This window comes from Pan paniscus, chromosome 16 (genome assembly GCF_029289425.2).
Source record: "Pan paniscus chromosome 16, NHGRI_mPanPan1-v2.0_pri, whole genome shotgun sequence".
NCBI lineage: Eukaryota > Metazoa > Chordata > Mammalia > Primates > Hominidae > Pan > Pan paniscus.
The window spans coordinates 57,602,987-57,628,538 of NC_073265.2; the positions used below are offsets into that span (position 1 = coordinate 57,602,987).

Consider the following 25,552-nt stretch of genomic DNA (forward strand, 5'->3'; position numbering starts at 1 on the left):
ATATACACAGCAGGCCCCTCACTCGTGTGTGGGCTGGGGGTTCTGCAGCCCCTGGGTGCCCTCCCAGCCCACAACCCGCCAGCCTCCCCTCACTCTGTGCTCTTACCCAGGTATGCACCATGGTTCTTGAGCTCCTCGGGGAACTCTTTCAGGTAGGACTCACGGAGAGGAATGACCTTCCCGGCACTCGTCTCCTTTAGCACAGCTCCGTTCCAGTCATAGGCACCGACAGCTCCCAGCAGAACCCCATCCTGGCATTGGGGAGGGGACACACATCAGCACCTGTCCTCATGGGCCAGTTGCCAGGAGCCACATCAGGTCCTGTGACCAGTGACGCCTCCACCAGCCACCTCGGGCACCTTCTCCTGGGTGCATTATTTAGCAACCTAACTTCTGGCTGGGGCTCTTGGCTTTTGAATAAGCCAAGGAGACTTTCTTGCCCCATTCCATCCTTGGCACAAAATGGGTCAAATTGATCCCAAGGACAGGAATTTAGGGAAAAAGGAATGTTCTAGAAACAAACTCTAAATCCAGGGCCAAACCTCCGTCCCTCCTTGGGCTTCAAAACCCTTTAGGGACCGTCTCGCCACTGTCCACTCCTTCTGACATGTATTGAAGGAGGGAAAGGGCCCCTTGCACTTGCCCTTCTTTAATATTTCTTTGCAGTGTCTGAGTTGCTTCCCTGCACGTAAATCCTACTCCTTGGTTTCTTCAGCAAACATTCACTGAGGTCTCCTTTGTGCCAGGCATTTGTTTGGTGCCAGGGATATTGTCCCCCGTACCCCCGCCCCCAACCACCACCAACAGAGCTTGAAGATACAAAAAAAAAAAAAAAATACTCAACAAACATGCAGTTGCAAACTGTGATCAATGCAATCAGGGAAAACCACAGTGAGGCTGAATCTAGATTGAGATGGGGGTCAGGAAAAGTCTTCGAGGATGTCATGTTTACCCGTGCACCTGAAAGATGGGTAGAGCCAGAGAGAAAGAAGAGCTGGAGAAAAGGGCCAGGAACAGTCTGTGCAAAGGCTCTGAGGCTGGAGAGAGCACAGAACCTTTGTTCATAAGGAACTGAACGCTGTTTGATGGGGCTGGAGCACCAAGCAAGAGGGGCAGAGAGCCTTGACATGAGGCTGGACAGATAAGCCAGGGCCACCTCCATGACAGCCAGCACCCAAGGCACTGGTGCTTCTGCTCGTTTCTCAGGGCTTGGAGGGTCTTGTTCCACCCACCAGTTGCAGGACAAGGGGAAGCTGCAATGCTTGGGCAGGAAGACAGGAAACTCTGGCTCCTTGAGGGAAAGTTTCCAGGTTACTGACCCCATGGCCCTTTCTTGAAGACTGGGTCCACTCACCCTCTCTCTCCTGTATCCCCGATCCCCTGCTTCAGCAATCGACATACCTACTGGGTACAGGCAGACAAACAGCCAGCACTTGGAAGAGGAAGGAAAATGACCAGGGACGATGACGGGCCCAAGGAAGGTGGTGGAAACAGGGAAGGGCTGCCTTCTGGGTTACCTTGGTGATTACAGGGGTGGGGGCAGACTGTCTGGATCCCAGCTTTGGGCTTTCAAAACACAGGCTGGTAAAGTCACCACTCTCTCCCACGGAGCCTTCCCTGAGCCCGGCTGCCTGGCTGCCTGGGTGAGCTTGAGATTCCCACCGCTTTACAGAGTCAAGCTGATCTTATCAAAGGGTTAACAAATCCTAACCCTCCAGAGGTAGAACTGACTGTTCAGACAGAATGTTTTTACAGCTATAAATAAGCTGGTCTTGGGAGAGTCAATGTGCTTGGTTATGTTTCACGTTGTACGTTCTAATTAGCCTTCTTCCTGCTACTCTGTGCTCGAGCCTCAGCCTAGGAGGCTCTGACAGTTTGTTCGGGCCAGGACAGGAGCCAGGAACTCATATATTCGCTGTCCACAAAGTCACCACCAACATTCCTGCACGTGGGGTGTGCTCTATTCTTTGTGGAGTACTTTCTCATCCGGCTGCCCATTTGGGCCCAGAGGCCCCGTGAAATCAGAAGGACAGATGTTCATTATCTGCACTTGACAAATGAGCCATTGAGGTTCAGAGGGGGAAGGGACTTGCCCAAGGTCACACAGCAAGTCAGAGGCAGGGCTGGGGCTTTGACCAGAGAGGTAAGTAGGGCAGAGAAGAAAACATCTATCTGTTTCCCCAAAGCCTGCTGTGGGTCCAGCTTTCCATTTTCCACCTGAACCCTCCTGAGGGAGGGGCGCAGTATTTGGGGTCTGACTTTCTTCCTTCCTTTCCTCCCTCTCTCTGCCTGTTGAGTCCAAGTTTGTAACTGCAGACCTGGCTTCTGTGCTTCATGGACAGGCCTTTGAAGATGAATTTCTGGCTCTGCAGATGACAGGGAGCCCCTGTGATGTACTGAGAAGGGCTGGCTTGGCCCAGGGGCCTGGGATTCAGCCGGGGAGACCCCTCACACTGATTCTCCTTATGGGAGCTTGGGGAATTCCATCATGACTTCTGGATTTGGCAACACTTGGCCAGGCGATCGCTTACAGTCTCCCACCTCATCCCATTTTAACCCTGACAGCAGCTACAGTCTTGGGCCTGCAGTGGGAGGCCCTTTCCTGAGAGTGAATTTGTTGTGGCCAGGGAGAGTCTTCTGAGGATGAGGACACTGTGAGGAGTGGACAGGTTAAGGCCACTGAAGCAAGCCTTAGTATGTCACAATCTCTTCCCAGCTGGGGAAGCCCAGACATTTTGAGTTTAGAAAAATCTAGAAGGGTGGGGCAAAAAAAAGAGAAGGGACCAAATCCTTAATAGGGGAAGTCAGGCATGTGGGCCCAGCTGGCAAACAAACAGTGGGCATTCCCGGGAAGAGCTGTGTCCCCCGCTCTGCAGGCTGTGTCCCCCGCTCTGCAGGCCTCGCACTGGCTTCCTGTTTTATAGCCTCCTTTCCTATGTGGGGCCACCTGGGCTCCCACCAGATATTACCAGGGTGTGCCTGGGTGGCCTTGCACGAGGGGACCTTCCCCACAAGCTGATTTTCCTGGCGTTCTGTGCAGACATGAGGTCGCAGGCTTGGCAGCTGTCAGAAGGTCTGAGGCCACGCTGTGCCTTCCCAAAGGACGTTGTAGCCCTAGCACCTGCAGTGTGTGTAGCTCCCACCACCAGACCCTGCCAACTCAGCTCTCAGCTGCCCTCTGACCTGGCCTCTGAGGCAGTCTTGCCTTCCCAGCTGAGCTGCGTGCTCCCAGGGTGTGTGACCATATCTCTCAAAGCCCTGTGTTCCGGCCAGTCCATGTCCCAAGCCAGGGATGGACCACAGCCCCGGCAGTGAAGGCAGCATGGTCTAGGGCAGTGCTGCTCAGCCGGGGCAGGTTTGTGCCCTAGGTGATATTTGCTTGTCACAGCTGGGGGTAGTGGTGGGGGTGCTACTGGTGTCTAGTGAGTCGAGGCCAGAGATGCTGCTAACCATCCTACAATGCACCAGATGGTCCCTTACGGCAGAGTTATCCAGCCCAAGATGTCACTAGGACAGAGGTGGAGGATCCCTGGCGTGGTGGTGAGAGCAGGAAGGAGCTCTGGAGTCAGAGGCTTCTGAGTTCCACTTCCAGCTCAGAGCTTCTAGCTGTGTGACCCTGGGCAAGTTCTTCTCTCTCTCTCTCTCTGAACCTTGAGTTCCTCAGCTGTAAAATAGTTCTGTTGTGAAAATCAGCATTTTTAATTCTTAGCAGGGCGCTTGGCAGCCAGTGAGTACTTGGTACATGGTAGCTCTTCTCGTTCATGAATCCATCTGTAAGCATCTCCCCAGTGGTCGGGAGTCGAAGAATCAGGTGTCACAGTCACGTTCGTCATTGCGGTAGCGTGTGAGAAGTGCTCTGATGGAGTCAGGGACCGGTTATTTTGGCAGTCCCAGGAGCAGGTGAACAACTGAGAGAGGGGGTGAGTACATAGTGGGGTTAGGAAAGGCTTTTAAGAAACTCTTACTTTATTTATTAGTAAGTCTCAAAATGAACACTTCCAGTTCCAAGCCTTGATTCGATTTCACAAATATTCTTCAGACATCTACTAAGATAAGCTCAGACAGGTCAAATGATTTTTCTGAGCCCACATGCCAGACAGTGCTTCCCTCTTGCCCAGCAGTCACGGAATTAGGATACCAGGTGCCAGTAATTCTTCCTTCTAGCTCTTTTTGGCTTTTGTGAGGCAAGACGGTGGAGCCAGGTGGAGGTAGTCGCTGGTGGTGCTGTGGGCTGGTGTGATGGGAGACCCCCTAGAGGACACCGAGGCTGTCCTCCCCGGCCAAACTCCCGAGAGTCCACGTCAGAGTGGCTGTAGAGGGGTGAGGCTCTGTTCCCAGGAGCCCCTTCTAAGGCACATACACCATTTAGAGGGTGGATTATGCTTTTTCACTAATGGCTTGGAGTCTTAGAAGGCTTGTTTCAACAAGCTTGAAGTGGACCTGAGGAAGGAATGAATGGCCAGGAGGCTTAAATGGGGTGTGGGCAGGAAAGGCCCAGAAACAGGCCCTCTGCCTTTCTGTGGAGGAGGGGCCCTCACCATGTGCGGTGCTGGAATCCGGCAGCTGGGGTGAGCAGAAGGGGCCGCGGGGACCTGGGCGTGCTACACTGACTGCTCATTCCCCATCAGAGTTGGTTGCTTCCTGTCAGAGGCCCTGAGAAAGAGGCCCAGGAGTGGGCACTAGGGCACAGCCTGAGGATGTGGGGCCAGGCTTAGGAGGACCCGAATGAACCAGAAATGATTCCTGCCACCAGGAGACAACTCGCAAACCCTTGGGACCAGCGTGGCAGAGGACCTCAGCTGCTGTGTCCTGGACCCCTGGGGAGAGGGCCAGGAGACCATCTTGACTGCCTGCCCAGCCTGGCAAGTGAAGGAGTCTATTGTTTAGGTCTAGGGGGGCACAGGAGGGGCTTACAGCTTCCACAGGTCAACTCCTCAATTCACCATTATCCATCAGCTTCTCTCATTTTTTGTTGAATCAGATACGCAAAACCAGTTCAAATGCGAAACCCTTAGGGAAGATTACACCTCTAAAGCTTCAGCCACTAAGAAACTTAGCGAATAGCCAATACCCTTCATTGTCTAGACCTCAATCCCAGGAGGGCCTGTGGGATGGGCACAGGCTGAAGAGGCAGGAGGGTGGCTGGGGTAGCTCATCTGGGATGTTTATACCTCCAGAGGGGGACTAGACTCGAAGACTCTGTAATCCCATGGGCCTTGAGGGGAAGAAGCGGAGGGAGAAAGAGGACTACAAATAATTGATGCGCATGGGTGATGGTGCTGCAGAGGACCCTCCCACACAGGGCTCAGCTGAACTTGACCTGCTTCATAACAGAACTGAGCACTGGTCCTGTTAGGTCATCACGTGCAGGGTAAGTGACCTCACCTTTAGGCACAAGAGAAAAAGGATCTCTTCCCACCTTGGGTGAGTCACCAAGGTTTCTGCGTAGACAAGATCTACCCTGATAAAACTGCTTCTTTCTGTAAACTTTTGGAGTTAGGGCAGATTTAGGATTCCAGTGTAGGAAGGCGGATGCGAAATCCCTCCAGCTGAGCCCTGTGTGGGGGGGTCCTCTGCGCACCGTCACCCATGCCCATCAATTCTTTGTAGTCCTCTTTCTCCCTCTGCATCTTCCCCTCAAGGCCCATGGGATTACAGAGTCTTAGAGTCTAGTCCCCCTCTGGAGGTGTGAATCCCTTCTCCCAACTTTCTGGCAGATTGTTGCAGCTCCTGCTTGATTACCCAGCTTGACAGGTAGTTCACTACCTCAGCAGCCAGCCAGCACTAATGGAAGCCACTCTGGCTCTTAGTGACCTTTGCGTTCATTTCCAAATGCTAATGGAAGCATTAGCTTAAAAATGTATCTAAAGTTTGACCAGGGATCCACAGCTAGCCTTCCTGATGATAATTTTTGGAATATTTTCTTTCCCCTTTCTGCAAATCAAGACTAGGGTTTCCAGCTACCCGGGTTTTCCCAATGGCTCAGACGTTTTGCCTTCAGCCTGGAATGTAATGTTTTGGGGCCCTGGACTCTGTGGGTGTCCAGGTGATGTCTTGGGGTCTCCCCTCTACCCTGGGCTCTGGTCCCTTCTCTCTCCTGTTGTTTTTACCCTTGCTAATTCAAAGACTGATTTCCTTGCTCATTAAGACGTCAGCAAACCAAGCAAGGAGGAGCCGGGCCTTTCTTATGCCATCTGAGAACATTCTACTAGGGATCTCTCCTTCTACCAGAACTAAACAGGCCCGGGGAAGCCTCAGGCTCCTTCAGTATCTTTTCAGGCAGCAGCTGTTTGAGACCATCTATGGCACTTCTGGCAGGGAGGAAGCCTGGGGGCTTGCCTGGGAGACAGACATGCTCAGGGCAAAGTGGAAAGGCTGGACCCAATAGCCCTGATCCCCAGAGAGGCCTAACTGACCCTGAGAGCTGAGGAGCTGGACTCCTGGGGACAGGATGGCTGTGGCCATTCATGATGGCATCAGCGGCCTGGCACTGAAAGACGTCTGTGCTCTAAAATAGCCCCCAGTGGCAGGTCACAGAGCCAGCCAGCCCATCATGCTTGCACCATTCCTGCGCATTTGAAAGGTTTTTGTTTTTGTTTTTAATACTAAAGAGTCTCAGATTCAAATGCAATCGTTGTCTCTCTTAAAGTCAAATTAGATGAAAATATCAGGGGTGATGGAAGAACTAGGGTATGCGGAAGAGGCAAGCTGGGTCCCTGTGTCAGGGGTGATGGAAGAACTAGGGTATATGGGAGAGGCAAGCTGCGTCCCTCTGCCTGGGGAACAGAGAAGTTGAGCATATGTGGAAGGGGCTGCACATGGCAGTCATGACCTTGACATGACCGAAGTCTTGTGCTGAGGCTGTGAGCTCCTGGGTCTCCCCACTCTGGAAGCTGGGGAACCTGTTGATCCTGCAAGGACTCACCTTGCTCAACACTGAACTGCTGGAGCCATTTTCAAGGCTCAGCTCAAGCTTCCCTGAGTCCCTGAAGCCCATTTTAATGTCCTCTTCTTTTTAGACTCCCCTATTCCTAGGCAGACACAGACCATGATTTTAGAAGCAGGACAGTGAGCTGATTATTTAAGAGTCTTTCTCCCCAGCTAGGCTATGAATGGCTGTCAGCTGAAATGTTTCTTTAATGTACCTGGTACAGAGTCTGACACACATGAAGATACTCAAAAAATGGCTGTAGAATGGACAAAGGAAACATTGGGACATTCATTTTCTCTTCTGTCCCCAACACCAGGGCTGACCTCTGAGCTGTGCCAGGATGTCACCCAGTGTGTGTCCATAATGCTCTCTATTCTCCTGCTTACTGCCACCCAGGACTGCTGAAATCCGTGTCCTTTAGGGGCAGCTTGAGTGCCAAGCCCTCCCTGGATCTTTCCCTGACCACCCCTTCTTTTAGTGGAGGCCCTTCCTTCTATACTACCTTGATCACATTGCTTTGGTTAACATTAGACATGTACATGTCTCCCTCCATCCCCTGCATTGAGCAGGGGGTCTTCACAGGGGATCTTCGGATGAGGGGGGCCTCCAGGTGTTGTACACTTTTACCTAGAAGGCATCTATAGTTTCTTTCATCCTACTCTCAAAGCTAAGAACTGCCGTTCAGGATTGTTTGCAAGTTGACTCCTGGTGGCAAGAATCATTTCTGGGTCCTTTCAGCACTTTAGTGGCACTTGACAAATGCACGTAGATTTAATTAAATTGCATTTCCTTGTTCCATTTTCTAATCAGCTCTGACATCAGAGTCTGGAGACCAGGGCTGGTCCTGCCAGAGCACATGACTCTGCTGGCTCCCACGTGAATGGATGCTCTCACCTCTCTGTGCTGGGCTCTTTACCCTCAGACTCTGAGCTCCTTGAGGGCAGGGCTCCCACCTCTGATTCTCCTGGCATCAGGCTCAGGACCCAGCACAGAGAAGGCACTGAAAAGAGTGGCTGATCCAACCACCTAAAATGGGATAACTATCATCACCTGCCAACCTTGTAGGGCTGTTCTGGTGTGAAATGAGGTGCAGGAATTTCCTGGAAAAGTTTAAACCGCTGTGCACATGTAACAGGGCTGTTATTAGGATAGGGCAGCTATATTTACATCTTGCTGTTATTCAAGACAGTGGGCATGAAACTGTCCAGATGCAGCTCAGAAAAGTCTGAGTGTGAGTGGCATTTCCGTCCATCTGCCGGCTGCATGTCACGCACATGTCCCCCTCCACTCCAGTTTGGAAGTTCTGACTCAGACCCCCGGAGATTCCCTCTCACGGAGCAGCTGCTTGGTGTAGAGGAAAGAGCATGAGACTAATATTTTTTCTGAAGAATTTTACTCCAGCAGGTCACTTAACCTTCTCATGCCTTGAATTCTTTATGTGTAAACTAGGAACAAGGAGTCCTGCCCTATCCACCTCACAGAGGAGTTAGGAGAGGGCAACAGGAGGATGACAGTGACATATAACTAGGATGCACTAATGGGCCTTCTCTGGTAAATTAGGAGGAATAAGTACACTCTCATGGTGCCAGCCCAGGCAGAACACACACACACACACACACGCACACACGCACCTGGGACACCTGTCTGTGCAAAGCACACCCACAGGAGCACGTATCAATACTGACAGATGCAGTCAGTATGTTTTCCCACGTGACAATCCTGGGCAGGACTTTACAGTACATTAAGCATATTCACAGACATCGACTCTTCTGTCCCCCTTGCAATCCTGGGCAGCTCCAGCCCCTCCTTATGAACCAGCACCAGGTGAAGCACACAGCGGGGGAGTGATGCAGAGCCCCAGATGTCACATGTTGCTTGTGACACCACACCCCTCCCTCTGTGGGCCAGCCCCACCCCAGGACCTCTGCAATCTGATGCAGCACCCACACAGTGGGGGGGCCTATGAGTCACCTGCCAGAGCACAGCTGGAACATCTGGATACCCTCCCAACATTGACATGGGGCCTGGCATGTGCAGGCCGCCTTGGGCACTGGAGCTATCCAAGGCTCGTGCCATTGGCTTTGCCACCTGCCCTAGATTTTGCACAAGGCTCTGTGGACTGAATGGGAAGGCACACCCTGCACCTCACAGGTGAAATTATGGGATTATTATCTGTAGTCCATTCACTTCTAAAGAGGGCTTAAGACAACATAAATAGGTGGAAGACCTCGACTCCCCTCTTCTAGTCCACAGAAGATGGGAGGCAGAGAGACCCCAAGAAAGAGAGAAAGCGAGGAGAAGAGCCAACCCATCTGTGAAGGTGGATGACAGATCCAGAGAGCTAGAAAGGGGAAGAGCATGCCCTCGAGAGACAGAGGCGGGGCTCTGTGCCCATACCTCCACCACATACCTCCACCACGTGTGAGGAAAAGCCCGTCTGTGACATCTCCAGCCCAAAGGAGGTCTCGTTCTTGTTGGTGCCTGCAACAGAGTGACAGAGAGATGTCAGCTCCATGCCCAATCCCTTAGCGCCAGACAGAGCTGCCGCCCAACCCACAGCTCCTGCTTCCTGGGGGCATCGTCAGGAGGTGGGGCTTTCTTTCGAGGGGGGCTCTGAAGCTGAGGCCAGTAGTGTGCCAGCCTCCTCAGCCCTCCCTAGCACCCTGTGCAGTGGGGGGCACCACACACCTTCCAGGTGCCCATGTGGGTTGTTACTGGTAGCCCACTTACTTCTGAAAAGGGCTCGGGACAAGTTATATTACAGGGCATGCATACTATGAGACTGCTAAAACTGGAGGGAAAGTAAGCAAAAGTGCACAGAAATAGTGTACGTTTTTGGCCAGAAATGGAATTTCCCACTTTGTTCATTCCTTTTATTCACTAGCTTTGGTTCCAGATGTCTTTGGATGGAACTCAAATATCAAATCCACCCTCAGAGGGAGGTCTGTCACCACTGCAGATTTGCGTAAGAAATCCCATGAGTGCTGAAAGCCTCTCCCCACAGAGGGACTCCCTGAACACATCATTGGAACGAATGTTCTCATCACTCAAGGCGACCATTTTGAGGAGAAATACAGATTTGGATATTTGAGTTCTGGAGTGGGTGTCAAAGCTCACGTTCAGACTTTATATTCATCTGCCCTTGTTTACGAGGGCCATTTTAGTCTCTTCGTGTGTCTGTGGCTTGTCATTTCCAATGCACTGCAGACTTCTCAGGCTTTATACTGCCTTCTATTTCCTTTTATAATCCTCCCATATGCCCAAAGCCCGATATTGGAAGGGCCCACTATAGCAATTTATGGTGGAAATGAAATTTATGCAAATCAGAAATGGAGCTTAAATCACAAGGAGAGAGGCAATCTGAAGGACTCTGCCCAAAATAAAAAATGCTTTTGGTGGAGTGGAAGCAGTTGGCATATAGGGATTAAGGGTTTCAGAATACGGAGTCAGACTCTGCTAGGTACAAGCTAGGGTTGCCTGATGCAGTATAGGATGCCCAATTAAAACTGAATTTCAGAGAACAAATAAGTTTTAACCTAAGCCTGCCACACCCACTGTATCTTATTTTTGCGAAATTTGGCAACCCTAGTTCAAAGCCCACCATGCTCCCAAGCTGTGAGAACTTTGGCAGGTCACTCAACTCCTTTGAGTTTCAGTTTTCCCAGCGATAAAAATGAGAACATTAGCAAAGCAACCTTTCAGCATTGTTCATAAAACGCACAGCCTCACGTCCGGCACGGAGTAATACTCAATTGTTGGCATTTATGATTTATTTATTTTTGGGGACAGGGTCTGGCTCTGTTGCCCTGGCTGGAGTGCAGTGGCATGATATCAGCTCACTGCAACCTCAACCTCCCAGGCTCAAGCGATCCTCCCACCTCAGCTTCCTAAGTAGCTAGGACTACAGGCATGTACCACCACACCTAGCTAATTTTTGTAATTTTTTTTTAAAGAGACGAGGTTTTGCCTTGCTGACCAAACTGGTCTTGAACTCCTGAACTGAAGCAATTCGCTCACCTTGGCCCCCCAAAGTGCTGGGATTACAGGCATGAGTCACCATGCCTGGCCTGGCATTTATTATTACGGAAGACTCTTGTTAAGCCATTTCGTTTTGTGGAATTGGTTTGTGCTCTATGGGGTTTACCTGACATAAGCCCAGGAAAGAGTGGATCCCCTCTTAGCATGCATTGCTTACCTTCCAGGCTGAAGATTCTGTCCCCCAGGGCATCGACAATGTCCTTCAAGGCAGCCTCATCAGTGACATTGAAGAAGTGCTTGTCATCAGGGTCACTGGCGATGTATTTGATTTCATTTAGAAAAGTTTCTGGATTGATCCCCCTGCGGTTGTAGTAGCCCAGGACCTGCCAGGGAACAGGGGCAGGAACCACAAACCAGAACATAGCACAGACTTTCCCATACACCACACGGCCTAGACCCTGGGGACCCCAGGGTGGGCTGGAGCCAGGGCCGGTAGCCATGAGAGTTCCTCGCAATGCCATTTGCATTTGGAATGGACTCTCTTTTAGGGGCAAGATAAAGCCCTTGTGCTAAAGTTAGGGTCTGGGAGCTGGGAGGTTTGGAGGTGTATTCTAGTTTTCTGAGGTTCCAGACCCTCCCTGGCAATGGATGGGGGGAAACACAACCCATAGCTTTTGTGGATAGGCCAGAGCAGTGCAGAAAGATCCTCAACTTGTTTAGAAGATGAAATGGGAGGCTTTTTTGAGGGCCTGGACACTTGTGATACTGCCTGGAACTAGTCCCTTGGAGTCCCCAGGGATTTGATGGTAAAGCCTCTAAGAGGCCATCAGCAGCCCTCGGGCGGGCCAGGACTTACGGCCACCGCATATCTTGTTACGTTGTCTCTCTCGCTTTGCTGGATCACCTTCTCCAGGTCTGGGCTGTCGTGGGACTCCCCATCTGTGATGACAATCATCACCTTCTTGGCCCCTTTCCTTCCACCCTTCTGGAAAGCCTCTGAGCTGGAAGCCAAGCACAGGGGCAGGGTCATGAGAGGTAAGTGGGATTGGGGCAGCCCCTGATGCTCCTGCAGAGGGGCAGCCACAGAAACCAGGACCAAGTCCTCCTTGGGCAACCCAACAGGTGCCAGGACCTCAAACCAAAGAAGTAGCTGGATTGAGATGGCCAGAGCTACTCTTTCACCAGCTGCTCAGAGGGTTCTTAGATCTGTTGTTTTTAAATGAAATGTTGAAAAGCCCCTTTGGAGTCCTGACCTTGCTGTTTTGGACAGGCCAAAGGGATGAGGTGGACCTGGGAGGGGAGTTCAGGGGCAGGTGGCAACCTTTAGAGGCATTAAGTCAGTGGTTCACAACCCCAGCTGCTCACTGACATCTCTCGGAGGGAGGCTTTAAAAACTGTTGGCCTGGCATGGTCACTCACGCCTGTAGTCCTAGCAGTGTGGGAGCCCAAGGCGGGCAGATCAACTGAGGTTGGGAGTTCGAGACTAGCCTGACTAACATGTCGAAACCCTGCCTCTACTAAAAATACAAAAATTAGCCAGGTGTGTTGGCGTGCGCCTGTAATCCCAACTACTCGGGAGGCTGAGGCAGGAGAATTGCTTGAACCCGGGAGGCGGAGGTTGCAGTGAGCCGAAATCGCACCATTGCATTCCAGCCTGGGCGACAAAGTGAGACTGTCTCAAAACAAACAAACAAACAAACAAACAAAAACCGTTGATGCCCAGGCCTCAGCCTGGCATCAGCCAGACCCCTGAAATTGGAATCTCTGGGGTGGTGGCCTGGATATTAGTATTTTTTTTTTTTTTTTAAATTGAGACAGAGTCTCCCTCTGTTGCCCAGGCTGGAGTGTGGTGGCACAATCTCAGCTCACTGCAACCTCTTCCTCCCGGGTTCAAGCGATCCTCGTGCCTCAGTCTCCTAAGTAGCTGGGATTAGAGAGCTGTGCCACCACGCTTGGCTAATTTTTGTATTTTTAATAGAGACAGGGTTTTGCCATGTTGGCCAGTCTGGTCTCGAACTCCTGGCCTCAAGTGATCCACCTGCCTCTGCCTCCCAAAGTGCTGGGATTACAGCTGTGAGCCACCATGCCGGGCTGGCATCAGTATTTTATAAGGTTCTGGTGAGCATCCAGAGTTGAGACTCACTTTCTTTAGTACTGAAAACAGGATGTGCCAGGGTGACTCAGCATCCAGACAACACTAACCCATAAAATGTGTGCGATGAGGCCTGACAGAGCTCTGACTTCCTCACAAGGACTACTTTGATTCTATTTTGGGAAACATTAAATATCAAATTCCATGACAAATATTTCTCTTTCTCACTTTTTATTTTGTTTTCAGTGCCCGGAGCATGAGCTCAGCCCACCTATCAGGCAATCCAGCCCAGGAGACAGCAGGGCTGGCACCTCGACCGTCAACCTGGCAGAGAGGCTCTTGTAGAAGGCCATTGGGCTACAAAGCATGAAAAACTGGCTCCCAAATCACCACTGGCTTTTGGTGTCCCTGTGGCCGGCCCTCCTTTAGACCATGAGGTTCTGAGGGGTATAGACATGGTCTCACCGAGGAGTCTGGCCCAGAAGTTATAGTTTGCCAATAAGGATCTAAAAATAAATGTTACTCTTAGACTCTGAGGTTATTCCTCATGGGTCTGACCCACAGCAAGGCAGGACAGGCCACAGATTTAAGCTGTGTGGTGACAGGTTAAAGAGCCACACGGCTTTGGTATCAGAGGTATCTCTTCTTACGCAGCACGCTGAAGAACTGATGCATACGATTTAGGAGTTGAGGAATTTACAAAAGCTGGAATAAATTAGTTTAGAACATCTTCAAACTACCAGCAAAGAGAAAAAACATCCGCCATTCTCTTAGCAATTCTCTGATATGCTGGATATGTTGCCTTAAAAAACCCACTAATTTTAGTATGTGCTGTGGACTGAAGCCTGCAGAGGCACGTGCCACATGATGAGAGCAGGTTTCGAGCTCAAGTGCAACCCAGTAGCAGAAGAACTCTGCTATTCTTTCCAAGGGGATTCTAGATGCTTCCATAACTGCATGGAAGGGCCAGGCCCAGGAATAAAACACCCTGCAAAAAAGCATGGCAGGAGCAAAACAGGTTTTATTATATATGGATCCAAGAAAAATGTCAGGATCATATTTCCATAGAGTGGAATAGTGTGAATGTCATATGAATCTGTAATCGTGCGAATATCAGCATGAATCATCAGATTTTAAATTCTGATTCTGCACTGGGTAAAGGGACTTGGATTTGTTCCTTTGTAAATTAGATTATACATTCCTTGAGAGCAGCAAGAGCTTTATACTCACAACAGGCTCCATGGGCCTAGAAACCAGAGTGGCCCATGGAGATTTAGGCCCCGTCACAGCTCCTTTCCGCTCAAAACCTGCACAGGTTCCTATTTCTCTCAGGAAAAGCCCAGGTTCTGACAACAGCTCACTAGGCCCTCTGAAATCTGGCCCGTTTCCTCTCTTAGCCTCTGGTCCTGCTCACTCACCCCCACCCACACTGGACTCTTCAATGGTCTGGAAGGCCTCAGGCACACCAAGCCTTTGTCTGAGCTGTTCCCTCCCAGCCATCTGCTTGCCAACAACTCCCTCACCTCCTTTCAAATCTCCAATCAAAGATCATCTGTCAGGGAAGCCTTTCCCCACCACCCTGTGCATGCTGATTCCGTACCTGCCCTCTGCACCTGCTCCACTCCCGCTACCACACTCCATTCTCCCCATAGCTTTCATCTCTTTCTAGTATGCTGTTATTTATTTATTTATTTATTGTCTGCCCCTCTCTCTAGAATGTCAGCTCACGAGGGCACGGTATTTGTACCTATTTTGTTCACTGATCTAGCCTTGGTGCCTAAAATAGTGTGAGGCACATAGTAGAGGCTCAATAAAGTGTTATGTGGACAAAGGTAGAATCACACCACATTGTTCAGGGGCCCTCTCTGCTTCCCTGCTGTACATAGCTGCCAGGCTCATTTTTTTTAACGTGCATATCTGATGATTACACTCCTGTACTCAAGAATCTGCAGTGGCCACCCATGCTGGTTTTAACTACAACATCATCACTCCCACCATCTTTACATGGCTCACTTCCCACCAACATGAACCCCTTGCTGTGGTCAAAAGGAGCGCATCTCTGAATGCAAATGTGCCTTGACTTTCCCTCTCCTCTGCTGTTATCAGGGTGGAATGTCTTGTGTGGCACGTCTTCTGTTCACCTCTTTTTGTTGGAATCCCAGGGTCTTCCCAGGACAGGTCCAGTGCCGCCTCCTCCTGGCAGTTCTCCTTGGCCCCTCCATGGGGGGCCCTCCCTCTCTCATCCTCACTGAGTTAGGGTTAGGGTGAACACTTGTCACAGCCCTCCCATCAGTGGCCAGGACCCACAGGTTACCGACATCTTTATAAGCCCTCATGTTCATGGCCTGGATCTTTGCCCTTTCATAGGTGCATAGGAAAAAACATGCATTAAGAATAAACTGAGTGAGGACAGAAAACCTTTCACCTTAAAAGGCACCAGCTGTAGTTTGGGACTTGAATTTGGCAGGTTGGGAAGATCGGAATTTGAGGTGAAGATTGCAACCTCAGCAGTGCTCATGAGTCACTGATGGTTCAAACTACCTGGTGAGTCACACACGAATAACTGACCAGGGGTTGGTGGGTTGTAAAGTGAGGTCCAAACAGTGGGCTTTATCCCTGTATGAGTCAGTTAGCTTCACACTGAGAAAGTGAGAGCTGGTGGTTATGGGCTGCCTCCCTTACCCAAGCCATTTCACAAGGGCCTGCTGGGAGTCTTGGGTCTCACCCCGAAGAAGGCAAAACAAAAACAGAAAAATGGCCCATTCCTTGTGAGGATGAGTAAGACAGCCACCTTCACATGGAGAAATGCTCATTTAGGAAAAGCTTGAGCAAGTTTTATCAGCAAACAGAAACACGCTAGTTGAGCAATGACTTAATTACAAAGAGTTATGAGGTTGGAAAAGTCTTAATGTTTTGAGCCTACGAATTCACAATACTACTAAATAGTTCTTTTTTTCTTTTGAGACAGGGTCTGGCTCTGTTGCCTAGGTGGAGTGCAGTGGTGTGATCTTGGCTCACTGCAGCCTCTGCCTCCTGGGCTCAAGTGATCCTCCCACCTCATCCTCCTGAATAGTTGGGACTACAAGCATGTACCACCATGCCTGGCTAATTTTTGTATTTTTTGTAGAGATGAGGTCTCATGCTTTTGCCCAGGCTGGTCTCAAACTTATGGGCTCAAGCAATCCTCCCACCTCAGCCTCCCAAACTGCTGGGATTACAGGTCTGAGCCACCGCACCTGGCCTAAATAGCTCTTACTTTGTGGATTTTTTTAAAAAAACACGTCAACTAACCCTACATAAGGTGGGATTATAAGGTATCAGGTCTGTGGTCTCAACAAATGTAGCAGAATTCATATTTATACGTGTAACATTTAGACATTTAAAATCTAAATGCCTTTGACACAGTCATCTTATGAGTTTAGGCCTTGGCTCAAGAGATCTGGGGATTGCCTTTAAAATCGGCTAATTTCAGTGGGGGGTGAGCACAATGTTTTGAGCAACAACATTACTGGAATAAGCATGTAGCCTTCTGCATAGACAACATCTAGGGATAACGTTTATCTGGATGAGTGAGTTCTGGTGTGATTTTATTTTATTTTATTTTTTTGAGACGGAGTCTTGCTCTGTTCACCAGGCTGGAGTGCAGTGGCACCATCTTGGCTCATTGCAACCTCTGCATCCTGGATTCAAGCAATTCTCCTGCCTCAGCCTCCCAAGTAGCTGGGACTACAAGTGCATGCCGCCATGCCCGGCTAATTTTTTTTTTTTTTGTATTTTAGTAGAGACGGGGTTTCACCATGTTGCCCAGGCTGGTCTCAAACTCCTGAGCTCAGGCAATCTGCCCACCTTGGCCTCCCAAAGTGCTAGGATTACAGGTGAGAGCCACTACTCCTGGCCGAGTTCTGGTGTGATTTTTAAGGAATCAGCCTCACTACTATACAGTCTCAGGTGTCAGATTTGACTGCATTCTTTCCACTCCATTGATGACTAACACTCCATAAGAAGACCCCATCCTCACAGAACCTACTTCTTATAGAGTGTCTGTGGCAGAAGCTATTTTTCAAAGTTGGCTGCAACAATATTCCCCATTCTAAATGCTCTTCTGCAAAATGACCTCACTGTTCATCCATCAAGGGCAGAACCAAATTCCCTTCCCCTTGAATCTGGCCTGGGCTCAGTCACTTGCCCAACCAATAGAATGTGGCAGAAGTCATATTCTGGGACTTCAAGACTAGGTTATAGGCAGTCTCCCAGGTCCTGCCTGGGCCTCTGGGGATGCTCACTCTTGGGACGCTGTCTCTAAAACTCCTGTTGCCATGCCACAAGGAAATCAAGCCACATGGCCACGTGTGGGTGCTCAGGTCACCAGTCCCACCTGAGCTCTCAGCCAACAGCCAACAACAACTGACAGCCACGTGAGAACCTTCAGATGACAACAGCCCAAGGTGACACCAGACTGCAACTACCTGAGAGGACCCAAGAGAAAACCGACCTGCTGAGCCCAGTCAAACCCCAGAATTTTGAGGAATTAAGAAATTATTGTCTCAAGGTACTAAATTTTGTGGTAGTGTGTTACAAGGCAATAGATAACTACAATAGCATCTGAGATCTAAAAAATTTTTTTTGTTCTACTTTTTTTTTACCGTGCAAATTCAATGCCAAATGCTGTCCGGGTCTCTGTTCCTCCTCTCTGCTCGATGTGGCTGGCAGCTTCCACCACATCTTTTACAGACCTGTAGTCATTGAGGTGAAACTCATGCACCACATCTTCTCCATACTGCACAACTCCAACCTGCAAGGGAGAGGAGAGGGCAACAGAACATTTTGACCCCATGAACCCATGAACCTTAGAATTTGCGAGTGAGGATCCCCGGGAGTTGTCTCTGTGTGATAATACAGGAGGGAGGAGGGCTGAGGACCTTTCAAGAAAGTAACCACAGCCAAAGGGAAGTGAGTTCTGCAAAGTTCTAGGAATGAATGGACAGCTTGGTGGCACAAGAAGGGGTGCATATAGAGAATGGAGACTTTGTGATTGAAAGAAAGGCCCAACAATTATGCTTCTTTCTCAGGAAAACAAAAGCAGAGCAGAGAATCAGTCTAAGTCCAAAAAATTATGAATAGTGTGGGTGGAAGGTCACAGTGTTTACCAAACTCCAAAACTGAGGTTCCTTAAAACTTGTAAGAGAAGAGGTTCTTTTATCCCCATGGATGATAAAATAATGACAATATTAATAGCATCAAAATAAACAAAAAGCTTCAAGACCTATAGTAGGAATAGAACCATGAAACGTTCCTGTTGGAGGAGCCCACAGGGTTCATTTGGCACACGTGCCCTTCTAATGCTGGACTTTCACCCATGATACCCTAAAAGATGATCTTCTGGTGATGGGGAACTCATTACTTCATGAGAAAGTCCACTCCCTTTTTAACAGCCCTAATTGTTACAAATAATTTCTTAGATTGACTTGAAATCTGCCATCTAATAACTTCTAGTCATTAGTCCTCACTCAGGCAGAATAAAAGGGAATGAATCTACCTCTGCTTTAGCCAGGCAGTGTTTCAGATATATGAGCCTAGCAGCCCTTACCTCTCCTACCATCTTCCCTCCATGACCTGTATGTCTAATTCTCCCCTGTGCCCCACTCAACAGGGCTCTAGATTCCACTCAACCATTCCCACCTTCCTTGTCACTTTTTAGCTTGTCTAAGTCTTCATAGGTGGTGTCTTGTGTCTGACCCGTGAAGTGAGCCTTCCCCTAAAATGTCATTTGATGTGCTACACCAGAGAGGAGTGTCCTGAGCTGCAGCGCCCCAGTGCTGGCTGGCCCTACTACCTCTGCCCTCTTACCTACACCTCCTTCGTGCATGCAAAGATCTCTCTTAGACCTAAGGCAGCACCTGCCATGGGTTTGGGTGGCCCTGTTCAGAAGTGGAAAGAGCCCAAGAGATGCTCACCTGGATCTGCCCTGGGCCAATGTAAAACTTTTTCAGGATGTTGATGAGGAAGTGCTGAACCTCCACCCAGGGGTAGATGCTGTTGGAGCCATCCAGGACAATGACGATGTCCATGTAGGTCTGGCACCCTGGAAAGTGGGGACAGAGTTATGGCTACCCAAGGAGCAGTGTCTGCGAGTCTCTGATTCTCTGGACAATTGTTCAAAGGACAAATGAATGACTCTGCTCCATGTGTGTAATTCCCTGGGCTGCGAAACTGTCCTTGGGTTGGACATTTATTTGGGCAATGTGAGTGAGCCCAGGAATTCCTGGCTGTGTTCTACCACTCTGCTGGCTGTTTGAACAAAGCTTAAATTAAGCCTGATCACTTCTATTCCTAATTAGGGACTGACCACTACCAATCGGCCAATGCTTCCGAGGCAGCCAGCACTGCTCAAATCAGTACCTTGTTATTGTTTGTTTTGCTGTAATGAGCAGGCTGGCATTTACCACTTTCAGCCCAAATGAATGGATTTCTGTTTTTAGGAGGGAGATATGATGTCGTGGCTAGAAATGTGGGATGTGGCATCACACTGACTCCTGGCTTTGGCACTCCCTGGCTATGTGACCTAGGGTCAGTCATGAAACCTCTCAGCCTCAGTTTTCTCTTCTGTAAAAGAGGCACAACGATAGTGAAGAGTTGCGTAGAGTAATTAATGAGAAGATGCTTCTAAAGGGCTGAGCACAAAGCAAGTGCTCAATAAATCTGAACTGATCATGGTTTCACTTTTTATTTATTTATTTACTGTTTAAGGAAACCACTGAGTTAATATGGTACTGATATCATCAGGTCAAGCTCTCGTGCCGTTATCTCTGCCTCTGAATATAAAGGTTTCTTTATGCTTTTGTAATATTAATACTAAATTAGGCTGGGAGTGGTGGCTCACACCCATAATCCCAGCACTTTGGGAGTCCGAAGTGGGTAGATCACCTGAGATCAGGAGTTCGAGACCAGCCTTGCCAACATGGCGAAACCCCGTCTCTACTAAAAATACAAAAATTAGCCAGGAGTTGTGATGCACACCTGTAATCCCAGCTACTCGGGAGGCTGAAGCATGAGAATTGCTTGAACCCAGGAGGCAGAGGTTGCAGTGAGCCAAGATCGGGCCACTACACTCCAGCCTGGGTGACAGAGTGAGACTCTGCCTCAAAAACAAACAAAACAAAACAAACAAATAAAAAAAACTAAATTAAAAGGAATAATGAAAATCAACAAAGAAAATTAAGAAAACATTGGCTATAACAAGTAGTAAAAAAAAACCCTCCTCTTTTAAAATCTAAGTAATTTATTTCTGTTTGTCAACAGTTGGAGTTACTTTGAAATATTGCATACACTCTGCGTCTGGGCATTGCTCATTTTTATTGGTGAGTTTTTATACTGTTATAAAATCTACTTTATAACAATGCTGCATGAACCTTTTGTGTGTTAACCGTTCCAGTAATTCTTGCATTTTGAAGAGGCACTATGTCGAAGTCAGTGCTGAGCAGACAGAGGAAGGTGGGGGTGGCTTTGAGTTGGGACGCCTGTTGCAGGCTTTGTGTTTAGTAGAGCATTTAAGAAGCATTTGGGCAACTTGAATGCTCCACCACTTCTTGTCCCACCTGCATACTGTGTACAGCATGTGATGACCTGACACTCCTGGCCTGGCAGAGCCTCATACATTTGTCCTTTTCTGGTTTAGTTCGGCTCCACACATGTGGACTGAGCACCTGCTATGTGCTGGAGCTCTGCATGGTGCAGGCAGCAGTGGGGGTGACCAAGATAGAAATTCCTTGATTTGGAGGAGTTCATAATCTTTTAACAGGTTATTTTTATTTTTAAGCCAGATTTATTATTATAATGCATTTATTATTGTTGATTTCTTTCTTACAATTTCACATTTTTCTTTCTAAGATACCTTGGGAACAAACTGGCTTGAGGACTACGGTTCTTAAACATGGCTGAACACTCCCTTGGGGAGCTTAAAAACACACACACTCACACGCACGCATGCACACACACACATGCACATACTCCTACTGAATTAGGACCCACATGGGGTGCCCTGGAATCTGCATTTGGTAAGCTTCAGAGCAATGCTGCTGGTCAGCCAGGTGAGGAGGCCTCTACCACATGAGGTTCAGGGACCATAGGATGGTCACATCTAGGCCTGGAGGGACTAGCTCTAGGGGTGGTGACATTCCCCAGTGGACCCCTCATGTACCCTGACCTCAGGCCTCCTCCTGTGCCCTGGCTCTGCCATTTCCTCTGTCATTTTGTGTGAATAGAATCCACGTCTCATTATCCCCCAGAAGGAAGACCTTTCTGCCCCTGCTGGACTGATGCTTCCTCCCCCTCCCTTCCCCAGCCCCATCTGACTCGGCCTTGTTGTCTGGAGGGTGGCTGCCAGCAAGCCAGAGGTGCTAATTCCCGAACCCTTCATAAAACGGGCAGCAGCTGCTTGGGTGATGGTATTTAGTGCAGAGGAAATAGTGAGGCTCAGAGCCAAGAAGTCTGGGCTTGTGGGAGGCAGGGTCTGAGCAGTAATTCCCCAGGTTTTCTTGGCAGGTGGGCAATGAGCAAGAGGTTTTACGTTCTATGAGGCTCTGGACGAGCTGGACAGAACTCCCTGCTGTCCAGGAGCACTGATTTGGTGGAACTACTGAAGGAGATTTCTGTTCTCCCTGTTCCTTCATCTACAGGGCTACTGCATTGCACAACATCAGGGGGCGCCATTCACATGTCTAAGTGAACAATTCCCCCAGAATTGTGCAGTGCACAGCTTGTCTGCTGCATGTGCTTGCCAGGTAACCTATATACCCAGGGTTTCTGCAGTAAGCCTCCCTTGAGGCTGGGATTGTCTTTGAAACCTTAGCTCATTTGCTCCCCACCACACACTTGGGAGAGGGAGGCCAGGATTATGACTCCCACAGAGGCCCAGAGAGTGGAGTGATACATTCCAGGTCATCCGGAGAGCTGGGGCAGGACAGTGCTAGAGTCCAAATACTGCTTTCTAGCCACAGGTTGTTGTGCTCAGGGCCCAAGTCTCTCTGGACTGTCCACTGCTCAGCTTGAGGTTGCAGATTTGAAGCCACTTACTTTGGAGAGCTGGGGCCACGGTCTTGGAGAACCTGAAGTTGGAGTTGACTCTTGAACACATCCCTGTGGTGTAGTAGGAGCTCCCACACTCATGAGACCAGAGGGGGCTGCAGGCCTGGGGAGGACAGTGCAGATCCCTAGTCAGTGAGGGGACCTCAGAGAGGATCGAGGTCCAATGGCCTGAGGCCCACTCCCATCCTCCACGACCCAAGACAGACTTCTATCTGAGGGGTGAGGGGGTGAGGGATCTTCTTTGGGTCTAACTGAACTCTCTCTTGCTGCAATGTGTACTAGTTCCTTTGGTTTCAGGTCTAATGGAGAAAAACTGATCTTGGAGACTCTTTCATTGTTTTTTCAAGGCCCTGTTCTCCATCTCATCATTTAGGAATATGATACTTCTTCACCCTACCTGCCCACCCCACTCACCCACCCACCATACGGGATCTGGGGAAGCCTTTTCACCCACGGGTGTGAACACTTCAAGGGTCACTAGAATAACTCCTCTGTCTGAGAGGTCACCTGAAGGGCCTTACTGGGCAAACTTCTAGGACTGGGTCTCAAAAACATGGCATGGCTCATACTGGGGCAGGGGAAGATAAGAATGTCTGTATTCTTTCTGTGAAATGTTCTACCAAAAACACTGATGTCAGTCCCCATTGAAGGACTGAGTGAAGGGTTCTTCTCAGAGTCATTGTCATTAAAAATGAAAGCTCAGCTCCATGCTTCCATTGTTATCCTGCTATCAGGAAACCCAGAGCTAAATTTTGTGCTGTAATTTCCTTTGGTTTAGGGGAGTAATTATTCTACTTCCGATCCCTTTCTTTAATTACTTTCTTTTTAAGCTCAGATCTTAAAGGTTATGTTTTATCTGTGTACTTTGTTGAAGCTGCTGTACATAATGTTTGGAAGTGGCAGGGGACAGAGGGGAATAAAGAATGGATAGATGGATGGATGGATAAGTGGATGGATAGACAGATGATAGATGGATGGATAAGTGGGTGGTAGATGGATGGATGAATGATGTATAGATGGATGATGAATGGATGGATGGATAAATGGATGGAAGATGGATGGAAGGATGATGGATAGATGTGAATGGATGGACAGATAGATGAATGGATAATGGATGGATGATGGATAGTGGACAGATGATGGATGAATGGATGATGAATGAATGGGTGAATGAATGATGGCTGGATAGATGATGGATGAATTAGTGGATGGATGATGGATGGATAGATGATCCATGTATGAATGGGTGGATGAATGATAATGGATGGATGATAGATGGTTGATGGATGAATGGGTGGATGGATAGATGGGTGAATGGATAAGGGGATGGATGAATGGATGATGGATGATGGATGAATAAGTGGATGAATGACAGATGGATGATGGATGGTTGATGGATGGATGGATGATGAATTGATGGGTGGATGAATGATAGATGATGGAGGTTGATGGATGGATGCAGGAAGGAATAAATGGAAAGATGGATGATTACATGGGAGATTGATGGTGGATCGATGTATAGACAGATGGGTAGATGAATGCATGGGTGGTTGGATAGATGAATGGAGGAATGAATTGTTGAGAGGGGAATGGACAGATGAGTGAATCAATGAACAGGTGACTATCTATAAACCAAGGATTAACCTACTCACAGAGGCCCCAGAGAATATATCACACCATTCCTCTCAGACCTTCATACCACCTTGTGAAGAAGAAATGTGATAAGGAGCCTGAGAGGGAAAAGGGAGTAGAGACAAAGCCCCTGACGGATATGTGTGTGGATAGGGCCAGGGGTCCTGCTTTGCCTCTGGTTATGGCTAATAAAGGGCTGTGGGCCGAATATACATCAAGGCACCTCATGACTTTCCCTGGCAGGGCCACTATGCACTCAAGTCCCCTTGCATCCCAGTCATCGTCTTATCTTTATGTCTTATTTGTCTTATCTAATTTGTCTTGTGATTCATGCCCCAGATGTCTCATTTGTCAGCAGAAATAGACCAGAACAAAGACTGACACAAGCACCCCATCTAAAAATGGGCAGTAATTTGTACTGGGCTTTCTGGGGTAAGTTTTCTCTGAAGTCCTCTCCTGCAACTGTTTCTAGGAACCATCAGTCTCAGAAGGATCCTCTTTGAACCCCAAGCATCGCCCATACTCAACACAGCTCACTCCAAGGTGGTGGCAAGGAGCAGGCAGTGCCAATCCATCGTGCCGCCCACACTCACTACCATGTGCAGAGTCCATATGTGCTCACCTGGGCACAGAACAGAGACCTGTAAGCAGAGCCTGCTGCTGTCTGTCCCCCAAAGTCCTATTAGACATTACTCATTTGCTTGTCCCCTCTCTTTCCACCACAGTGTAAGCTCCAGCAGGGCAGGGTCTCTATTCATTGCTGAATCCCGGTGCCCAGCACTGGGCTTAGCACATACTATGGTAAGTGCTCAGAAACATCATTGTTTAAATGAATGAATGCTTCTACCACCTCAACCCAGACATGCCCTTTTCTTTCTTCCTTGCGAAGGCCTGTCTCTTCTTTAAAAAAAAAACAGAAACCTCCTCCAGCCTTCTTCATCTAATCCTGGATATTTGAGACGGCTTTTCGCTCTGTAGCCCTTCCCTCGGCTGTGGTAGTCTGTGTTTACTCATTTATGGCATCCCTTCCAAGTCTTCTTTGGGTGTGTGGTGCAGCCTGCTTCTTTTTTCAAGCCTAGAGCAGAGATTTGACCTCCAGCCCAGACAACTAGCTCCCCAAGGGAAGGGACAGTCCCCCATCAGACTTGTTGGCTATCTACATTTATTCTTGTCCCCTTTCTGGCTGTTCCTTCCTCCTTCGGGATATGCACACAAAAGGGCTCAATTGTTTCTTCTGCCTGGACTGTCCCTGCCAAAACACCCAGGGCCCTGCCACTCGGAATGGCGTAAGCAGGGAGCTGGCGGGGGAGCTGCTTCCTGGAATGCACAGGGCCAGGCAGCTTGGTGGTTGGAGTGGGGGAGAGTGGGTGTACAGGATGCACATGAGGGTGTGTAAGGAGACGCTCCACCCCTCCCCACCCCCACCCCCGCCTCTCCTGACCCCAAGCAGTGGCAGGTGGCTCTTACCAGGAAGCTGTTGTCCTTGGGGTTGGTGGCGAGACTAAGGCCGAGGCGCATGTTGTCTTTCCGCTCCGACACGTTGGACAGGGTGACCCTTCCTGGGGTGGGGGGAGAAGTTCAGCTTGCAGCCCCCTCCTGCCCGCCCTCTGCCCAGAGCCTGCTGCTGGTCTGGTCACCCGAGGTGCCTCCCCGATTCTCCCTGACGCTGGGGACCTCTGGCTCTCAGGGTTTACAAAGGCCTTCCCCAGACGTACTCTCAGGACTTCCTCACAACTGCCTGTGAGATGAGAAAACCGAGTCTCAGAGAGGCCAAACAACCTGCCCAAGGTCACACAGTGAGCACTCACCGAGCCTTCTATCTCCTAGCCCACAGC

At 49.3% G+C, this 25,552-nt stretch overlaps 1 protein-coding gene across 3 annotated transcripts in view; it reads right to left on the minus strand.

Annotated features, from left to right (window-relative positions):
- Window positions 1-25,552, minus strand: part of ITGA11 (integrin subunit alpha 11) — a 129,154-nt gene that overhangs the window by 37,582 nt on the left and 66,020 nt on the right. For all 3 annotated transcript variants that reach the window (XM_034939013.3, XM_063596749.1, XM_063596750.1), the window contains exons 4-11: window positions 25,185-25,276; window positions 22,074-22,188; window positions 18,956-19,083; window positions 17,645-17,793; window positions 11,766-11,910; window positions 11,127-11,292; window positions 9,342-9,412; window positions 107-251 (exon numbers count right to left, since the gene is read on the minus strand). In XM_034939013.3, coding sequence (XP_034794904.2) covers window positions 107-251; window positions 9,342-9,412; window positions 11,127-11,292; window positions 11,766-11,910; window positions 17,645-17,793; window positions 18,956-19,083; window positions 22,074-22,188; window positions 25,185-25,276 — 1,011 coding nt within the window. The remainder of the gene's footprint in view (window positions 1-106; window positions 252-9,341; window positions 9,413-11,126; window positions 11,293-11,765; window positions 11,911-17,644; window positions 17,794-18,955; window positions 19,084-22,073; window positions 22,189-25,184; window positions 25,277-25,552) is intronic.